Raw genomic sequence first — 9,527 nt, forward strand, 5'->3', positions numbered from 1 at the left:
TAGGAATAATGGATGTTTAAATCACTATTGTACCAAAAATATATTATACAAAATTTTAAGTTTAATTCAATCATTTGTATTTTAAAAATAAATATATCATTTATTATCATCAAATATATATACAAAATTTTAAGTTTGACTCAATTATTTGTATTTTAAAAATAAATATATCATTTTATTAAGAAGTTAGATGAATATAATTGCTGATATATACAATATCTAAATGTAAAATGATGTCACAGCGATAATGATTTTAATGGTATTAATGATTTGTAGAAGTTAATTTAAAATTAAAATTTAATGCATATAATTACAGAAAATCAAAGTTCATTTACCCAAGCAATATTATTGGAAGGAATGATAAGGCAACTAAAGAGAGGCTAGTACCACCAATAGTAAGAAACTGACAAGTAAAAGACCCAAAAAACAAAATAAAGATCAGTAGCTAGATTAATATGGCTACACTATCACTGGCACAACTAGAGCGAGGAAGAACTTCACTGTGGTGCGGCATACATCTGGGTTGAATCATACTGAGGGTATCCAAGCTGCGGGGATACTGTGTTTCCATATGCTACAGGTGCACTACCTGGCGCTGCTGCATATCCACCAGACTGATCATAGGTTGCCTGAGTTGCTGTCGGTTGAGCATAAGTAACTTGCCCACTAGGTGCTGCACCGTATGTTGTCACAGGGCCACTGCCATAGCCAGAATCTTGTGTCCCTTGAGAACCATAAGCTGCATTATTTGGAGCTGCCTGATCAGAATAACCCTGCTGTGAGGGTGGATATTGACCATACCCAGCAGCAGTATTCGCTTGTGCATAAGCAGTAGCTTGCTGAGCAGAAGGCTGACTGTAACCAGGAACAGACTGCCCACCTTGTTGCGAATAAGCCTGGCCAGTCACTGGTGGAGGCTGATTATACCCATCACCGGGTGGTGCAGAGCCACATGGAGGATAGCTTTGTTGCAAGGGCCCACTTGCATATGGGTATTGCTGCTGAGGAGGCACATTTGGACTGTAAGATTGGCCAGTTGGACCTTGATATGGAACTTCTCCAGGTTGATTGGCTGGAGGACCATATGTTTGGGGTCCTTGTGACTGCACATAAGAATATGGCTTGCCATACTGCTGCTGAGGGGCATACGCAGATTGAGGACCTGGTGGTGCATATCCTGGCTGAGAAGATCCATGCCCTCCTCCGTAAGGGTGCAGAACCGGGGTATGATTTTCATACTTCTCTCCATATCCATTTCCATAGCTATGCTGGGGAAAAGCATGGGAATAGGGTGGTGGATGTGCATAATCTGCTCGACCATGAGGCTGTCCATAATTATAACTTGACTGAGATGACACTGCCCCCATAGCTGGAGCAGGTGTTGGCCTAGGTCCATGCCCACGAATTGAAGCCAAATGCAGGACAGAGACACTTCCATGCCTGCTGTAGTAATTATACCCTCCACTATGTGGAGGTCCCTGAAAGTTACGAGGCCTCTGCTCCCAGCTAGAACCAAAATTGCTTCTTGGAGCCATTTGATGAGAAGGGTAGCCACCATAAGGAGGTTGATAATGTGAGTTTTGAGATGGATATGGTCTCCTTCTCTGAAAATCATATGATGCTGTAGGGACAGTATGGCCAAAGGAACCCCATTGAGGTGGTCCAGTGTTTCCCCGAGGTCGATTGCCCTGCTGATTGAAACCACCAGAAAGAGGTGATAGCCTGGCATTCTATTCAATTAACAAAACAGTTAGATAAATGGAATTAGATTGCCGATTAAAAAAGCCAAAAAAACAGAGTGAGTAGGAAGAATGCCTCAAACATCATGCTTAACCATGTTACCCAAACAAAACAAACGGGACCAGGTCACATCTTGGTTCAAAAAGAAACCAAATACAACAGCAACAATGACAGAACTGATAATAATTTAAACATAGATTAGAAGAGCAAACTGAGAGGAACAAATCTGTTGAAATGCATCTTCATTCAAACTGTTATGGAGGGGATAAATTAATGCAATGAATATCATCACCTATTTCCTACTGAAATTCTATCCAAGCAGACTAATGCCACCATTGTAGATATTTCCCTCAAAAACAGAGGATTGAAAAAACATTGGCACTACCAAAAATCAAATACCAAACGAATACCTTAACTATTAACAATTAAAGGAAAAAGAATAAGCAGATTCGAGTGTTAAACAAGATTGAAAAGGAGGAACTTCTAATCGTTCAGGCATCTTAAACTACAAAAAATGTGTTACATCTTTCACATAGGATCTTGTCATCCAGTGAGCTAGGATGATATAAATGTCAATTCTTTCTCTGACCTTATAGCAATATACTTCTGACAGTCGTGCATCATCTCTATACATATCAAAGGACAAGTTCCATGTTCTTCAGAATTTTCAGCATAGCATCAAACAAAATTCTAGAAGGTACCGATCCAATACACATTTCAGACAGGATAACTTCACCAGGAGTACTTCTTCCAACACGTTTCATGCATATATCAAGGAAGCCGCTTACATGCTTCTTCCAACACGTTTCATGCATATATCAAGGAAGCCGCTTACATGCAGGCTCACTACATTATCATTTTCAATTTTTAAGTCTCAAAGCAATCTTACCAACTATTTGGATGCGAGTTTAATGCCAGATACCTTTCTTCATTGCATGAAGGGGAATAGTGGTTGTCTATTGCTACACCAAAAGAGCAATGCTGACCCCATGGAAAAGGCTATCCAAATCTGCAGATTTTAAAGCCAACGAATTCGAAATTGGCACCTTCAACATTAAATAAAGCATGGCAACCGGCATATTGGATTGAATATATTATTGTCCTAATAGCATTCAAGTGATGTTGGCATGATAATTAACACCCAAGTTAAGGAAACAAAACTCTTAGTCTGAGGAGAATTATGAAATAGATCTTTACCTAAGTTGGAAGACAAGGAGTCATAGAAGAAAATGCAGTAAACTACACCGCAGTTAACTACAATAGATTGTTTGCTTGGCAAATCCATTTAGGAAGATAGACGGAAAATTGATACTTCAAGTATTCGGTTAAAGGAAATAATCTATACACCAGCGTGGAGATTTTAAGCTCCAGATTCAAGGGCACATGTCCTATTAAGATATATTTAAGAAAAATTATAATCCTTACAATAGTTAAATAGATACATGATAACATTCAAACCCTGCTTCTAGAGTTTAGAATTATTACTTCTGGTGTATAGATTGCTAAAATCCAATCTCATAAAGAGCATGTTTTTGTTTGTGCAGGGAAAGAAAGACTGGCTTCATTAACATACAATTCTACATGCATATGTTCTTAAAACAATGACATTTAACTGGAATATCAGTCATCCTATCAATAGTATCTTGCACATGCTGAGAATAACAGATTTTAGAAGTTACCAAGACAACTAAAACCCCAGATAAACAACCACAGCTACTCCACTAACTAGAAACCGCCAAACCAACTAGGAAAGCATGCTAGCAAAATCCCCACGTACACAAGTAATATTCTTTAGCTTGTGACATCTTTTTAACAAGCCTCATTCTTATGTTAGATGTGTTTTAAGTCATCAACACAACAATATACATAAAATTGGATGATGGAAAACAGAATTCAAAAAATGAAAGGATTGAGCAGTCAAAGATCACGTAAATTTATATCAAACGTTCACTGCTGGCAGTTCAATAAAAAACAAAGTAAATTTTTCATCAAAGTAAAAATGTTAACTATAGTAGTGACATATTCAATAAAGGATAACGGAACACACACACTGGATACTGTTAAAATACCATTAGAAAATTAATTCTAAAGAAGATGATACGAGGTCATAAACAAACCTGACTCATGACGTCTTTTATCATTTCTCTGGCAATCTCAATTTGCCTCTTATCACCTGTCACTCTCACTATCCTTTCTTTTGATTCATCCCCTTCTGGGAGATGTTGAGGTATCAACTAAACATATATTAAACTGTCAGAATCGGCAGGAGTAATTTTGCAAGAACTTTAATCCATACAAGGCAAACAAATATCTCCTACCTGAATGCGAGCCCCTGACCTAGTCTGCATTCCTCTGATAGTCTCCCCACCTCTACCAATGATTAAACCAACCTGAAACAGGAAAGATAAATTACACACAATCATGAAGACCAAAGCAAGCTTGAACAGACATAAGTACCTCTGTACCTGTACTAGCAGGTACCTATAGGGAAAAAGAAAGAAAAGGGAATAACCTTCTCATTTGGAACTTGCATCTCAATATGATCAGCATCCCCAGCAGCCTGTGTGGTAGCAAGGCCCCTAGCTACAAGGGAAGGGGAACCCCCAGCGTCAGCCTGAAACAAACACAAAAGTTAAGCTAATGACAAAGCAATCAAAATAAAGCCAGCAAATAAGCGGGATGTATTAAGAAAAGGGTAAATAATGAGAGCATAGGGGGAGATATGAGGAAGAAGTTCTAGAAACAACATACAACCTCTGCTATGACAGCATTTATAAGCTTCTCAGCCTTGATTATGCTATTCAAAGTCCCTATTATTTCCACAGGCCTTATTGGGGCATCTCGATCAGCATCCGCATCCCTAGTAATTTGAATTTTTGCCCCCGAGTTGTATTGTAGGTACCTTATAGTATCCCCTGCCTTTCCTATGAGAACACCAATCTGCAGAAAGCTTTGCTTGGATGAGAAGACATGATTAGGCAGGTATGTATGAGGAACAAGGTGAAGGTCACAAACATTGAACACAAATAATGTCGGAAACACATTCAAGGTAGTCACTCATAAAGATGAGATCCTTGTAATTAGAAGACGTGAGTTAAAGGAGGACATCGAGGTTAAGAGAGGCAGAGAAGAAAAATAGCACGAAACATTAATGGAAAGAATTTAAAATGGACCCCAGTTTTCTGAGTTAGAATGGGCATGGGTTTAAATACATTACAGTATAAAAAAAGATCAGTTTCGCTGTTTGTTCATGCATCTAAAGCAAAATAAACTTGGCTTGTAGCTAGTTTGGCTGCCCTTTTGATAGGAAAGGCTGTCACAAGAAGAAATGTGATAACAACGAATAGATTAGTTTACTAATGCAGACGCTATCTTTCTACATTTATGATGCCATCCACTTTGATGTCCAGAACTGTAGATATGACCCAAGAAAGAAAGATGGATGTTCATGTGGTAGGAATGGCACAATTGCACTAAGGAAGAGAGCTAGGGATTTGATAAAGGTGATAGGACAAGGTTCCAAACCTGCCTTAGTCCCAAATAGGGCGCAAGCTAGGGACATTACTATATGAATGAGACTTCATCCTTATCACAACCTAAATTCTTAAAATACTCCTCATCCCAATTGAGGCAGATAAAAATATTAGCATACCTTAGCATTAGGAACCTCAATTCTGCGAGTAATAGTTGAACCATCATCAACTTCCTGCTGAGGCACCTCATTAGAAGGTTGCTTACTCTCCTCTTTAGTAGGCGGTTCCTGGCTACCATCAGCCCCAAAATTCTCAACTTTACCCGGTTCCTGACCACCATCTGCCTCAAATTTCTCATCTTTACCTAACTCAGCATCAGTAGTCGCATGATTATCAGTAGATTGTTGCTCAGTTTCCTTTGTTGTTCCTTCAACTTGTTGAGGTTTTGCTGCTTCTTGAGCCTCCTCTGCTTGAGCAGTACCATCCTCTGCTTGTTTGGTAACCTCATTTTGCAGGAAAGCCTCCTCTTCCTCCTTCACAGGTTCATCTGACTGCTCAGCTTTGAACCCATTCTCACTAGCTGTTAAGAACAACAAACATAGAATTAGAATAGCCAAAATAAGTAAAGCAATAAACAATTAGAAGAGATAAAACAGTTGTAATCCAAGATTGGCTACTTCTTTCTTTCCAGACAGACATTTAAACCCAGAAGCAAATATCAAATTTCATATATTAAAATTAAATTTAAAATTTCCATGATTTATATTACTTTATTTCTAGATAAAAGAAATATGATCGAAAGTGTACTGCATCTTAACCATATCTACTTTCAAAATATTTGCTCTGCTTCTAGCAATTATTGAACAAGTAAAAAGAAAATGACAAAAAAAAATATTACTAAAAATGGCAACGAAATGGAGCCTTAATCTTCTCACTACGCATTCACATAGCACAATATTTGATATGAACCCTTGGAAAACAACATTCCAGAAGCCAACTATTAGAGTGGAAGACTCTAGGTCCATTAAATCCGAGGGGAAAATCCCATACTTTCAGTGTGGCTATGTGAGATCCAAGCCCATTACCGTGCAAATTGGCAGATAACGTAAATTCAGTCACAAAAACTGTAAACTTCTGAACATCGTCAGTGTTCCTAACAAGCTGTTTTATCAAATAGAAAGATTCCACTAAACCCAAAGCCAAAATCGCAAGTAATAACAAGGAAACCCTAGAATTAATATTCAACGCATAAATTCCATCCCACAAGTTGCACATTAGAAGACCCTAAACTAAAACCAGAAGAAAATTTTCATTACCCAAGCCGTCGGTTTTCTCGTCGACGAGCCTAGGTCGCTTAGCTTCGGACGAATCAAATGACGAATCAGATGCCGTTGCATCAGGGTCTCCAGCAGAGTTGAGAGGCATCTCCACAGGAGGGGCTTGGGGCTCGATATCTTCAAGCTTCCGCTTATGATCGGAGGGGACGAGACCGGGTGAAGCGGCGACGACCTCTTCCTCTGCCATCAAAATGTATGTAAATGAAAAACAGACTCGGATTTTATTGAGAGAAGGCAGAGGATTAAGAAGTGAAGTATCTATAACATTTAATATTATTTAATATTGTCCGGTAAAAATTGAATATCGTAAAAAAAATAATTTTATTAAATATAGGTAGATTTTTTTTAAATAGTACTATATTAAAATTATTTTTTACCGTGTTTAATTCTTTTTAAAATATGTGTTTAAACTGTTTACAGTGTTTATCTAACACTATATTTTTAATTTAATATTCTGAAAATGAAATATAAAATTTAGCTAATATTATAATTTGAATTTAATATCTTTTGCTAATATTTAAAAATAACATATAAATTTTAACTAATTTTATATTTTTATTTAATATTTAAAATCTTAAAAATGACAATTGTATACATTGAGATAGACAAAAAAGTTGCACAGTTTATTGTAATAGTACAAATACTTCAAATATTGTATACAAAATTTTTCATATTGAGATTCATAAAATTTATATGCAAATGTAAACAATTGAAATATTAACTATTTTGAATATAAAATTTTATGTGCATAATTAATACTATCACTATGCACAATGTTTTCTTAAATTTGATTAAATTTTATATATGCAAAAGTTTGCATATAAAATATATTACAATATCGCATTGCTAAATGTCTACATGGTAAAAACATCGTATGGCTACAAATTAATACTACTACATACAAAATTTTATATGCAAAATTTAACTAATACAACTAACATATAAAGTTTACCTAATATTATAATTCAAAATAATAATAATAATAATATATTTTTATTTTGGTACTTAATAAACAAAAAATAATAAATTGATTGAGTTTTACCTTGATTGGCATGAATATTGTTGCCAATGTAGGAAGACGTGAGTTCGAGTGCGTTGAAGCGTATTATGCTCCTATTTATGGATTGGGGAGGGGCTATAGGTAGTTCTAGGTATTGTTTTAAAAAGAACAAATATGATTAGAACCTATAATGAGATTATTTGAAAAAATAATAATGACAATCATATACATTGAGATTGGTAAAAAGTGTGAAAATTATACTAAAATAAAAATATTTTTAAAAATCAAGAAAAACATATAATATATTTATAAAATACAAAAATGTTATAGAAATAATTAAAATAAAATCATATATTAGGACTACATAAAGGAGCTACATTGTAAATAATTACAACAATTTAGGACTAAAACAAATTAGAATCACAGAGAGAGACTAAATTAAAACAAAATTAAGGACCAAAATTGAATAATTATGTGTGTATTTAGGGCTTCAATCAATAAATTAAAAGTTCAGAAGGGACTTAATTACAAAATTTAAAATTTTGAAAAGGCACTAAATTAATTTTTTAAAACTAAACCAAAAAAAATATATTAGGACTTAAAACGCAAAAGAAAAACCATTATTATTTTTAATAAAATTCATATAAATACTTTCTTCTTATTAAGCTTCTCAAAATGTTTTTCTTTATCAAATCAATTATGTAAGCCCCATGCTCCTCTCCCTCTTGTAGTCATTTAAGTGTTGATTTTTTTGTCGATTGAATCTTAATTTGATTAGTTTAGATATTGATGTTAATATAAAAGGGCGTGGGTTTAAGTGCGCTAAAATAAATTATAATCTTATTTATGGGTTGAGGAGGAGTTATGAGTAGTTTTAAGCAATGTGTCAAAAAGAATAGATACGATCAAAACCTATAACAGAATTGTTAAAAAATTACCCATTTTCTTTCATTTTTTCTAATTATTTTAAATTTTCCACCGTAATATTAAGGCTTTCCATGACTATTCTCACTTCTCATCAACCAAATTTTCTTGTGTGTAATAAAAAAGAAAATAAAAGAAAAGAAAACATTGATCTGGAAATTATAAAAAACAATTCATTTATAATAAAATATAAAAAAAACGTACATTTTTTCTATGTTGAGATCTAAAACTCAAAGTTGTCAGGACTTTTTGAAAATATTATTTTGAAATACTTACAAAAAACCAAAAAGCATAAGAGAGAAATGCCACAAGGAGAGAATACAGGATAATAATCAAACTAATATTTATCACGTTAATTATTATTTTAAATCTCTCAACTTATCAAATTTATTTAAAATTTGTTTATTTTTCTCATAGAAAATTTATTCAGATAATTTTGTTTTAAAAATAATGTATATTGATAATTTTTTTGTTGGAATGATATCCATGCATGTAAATAAGATTTAATTTAAATATCAATTATTTCTGTTTAAAATTTATCCAACAATTCAAACTATTGAGATAATTTTTATGTAACTTAAAATAACTGTTGTGATAATTGTTGTGGCAAATTGTTGGGGATAATTGTTAAATCTTATATATATATATATATATATATATATATATATATAATAACACGTGTTTTTCAATTTAATAGAGTTGAGTTTATCATATAATTTAATTAAATATAAAATTAAAATAATATTTTAAATTTACTTAATAAAAATAGTTTAGTTTTATAGTAATTAAATATAATTTTAAAATTATATTTTTTATTATTTTATAATAAAATAAATAATATATATACTAGATGATGAATTAGCAATGGTGTAGGTGAAAACAATTACATAACAAATTTATTATTGAAAATTAATGTTAAAGTTAAATGTGAATTTAATTGAAATGATTAAGTTGAGAAATAATTCTTATAAGAATTGATTTCAAATCTTAATATATACACATGTATATATTTTCCTGCATTTTATATGAAAATGACAAAATATTGCTAAAATA

General features: G+C 33.4%; 1 protein-coding gene across 2 annotated transcripts; it reads right to left on the reverse strand.

Moving 5' to 3' along the window:
• Positions 1–236: 236 nt before the first annotated feature.
• On the reverse strand, positions 237–6,796 carry LOC105769977 (uncharacterized). 2 transcript variants are annotated; one of them, XM_012590973.2, is made up of 7 exons: positions 6,530–6,796; positions 5,393–5,793; positions 4,495–4,680; positions 4,253–4,354; positions 4,059–4,130; positions 3,858–3,974; positions 237–1,730 (listed from the first exon to the last, which is right to left on the reverse strand). In XM_012590973.2, the coding sequence occupies exons 1-7, from the start codon at positions 6,735–6,737 to the stop codon at positions 498–500; spliced, it is 2,319 nt and encodes a 772-aa protein (XP_012446427.1). In that variant the 5' UTR covers positions 6,738–6,796; the 3' UTR covers positions 237–497. The 2 variants fall into 2 exon arrangements, with proteins under 2 accessions (XP_012446427.1, XP_012446430.1); XM_012590976.2 differs by lacking the exon at positions 6,530–6,796 and having other exon boundaries at positions 4,495–4,690; positions 5,393–5,719.
• Between the last annotated feature and the right edge of the window lie 2,731 nt (positions 6,797–9,527).

This window comes from Gossypium raimondii, chromosome 5 (genome assembly GCF_025698545.1).
Source record: "Gossypium raimondii isolate GPD5lz chromosome 5, ASM2569854v1, whole genome shotgun sequence".
Classification (NCBI taxonomy): domain Eukaryota; kingdom Viridiplantae; phylum Streptophyta; class Magnoliopsida; order Malvales; family Malvaceae; genus Gossypium; species Gossypium raimondii.

What these genes read in the sequence shown, in the direction of transcription:
- LOC105769977 (XM_012590973.2), bottom strand. Translation starts at nt 6,737, where the DNA reads ATGGCAGAGGAAGAGGTCGTCGCCGCTTCACCCGGTCTCGTCCCCTCC. An exon ending in TAAATGCTGTCATAGCAGAG is followed by an intron (nt 4,355 to 4,494) that starts GTTGTATGTTGT and finishes TGTTTGTTTCAG; the next exon opens with GCTGACGCTGGGGGTTCCCC. An exon ending in TGCAAGTTCCAAATGAGAAG is followed by an intron (nt 4,131 to 4,252) that starts GTTATTCCCTTT and finishes TTCCTGTTTCAG; the next exon opens with GTTGGTTTAATCATTGGTAG.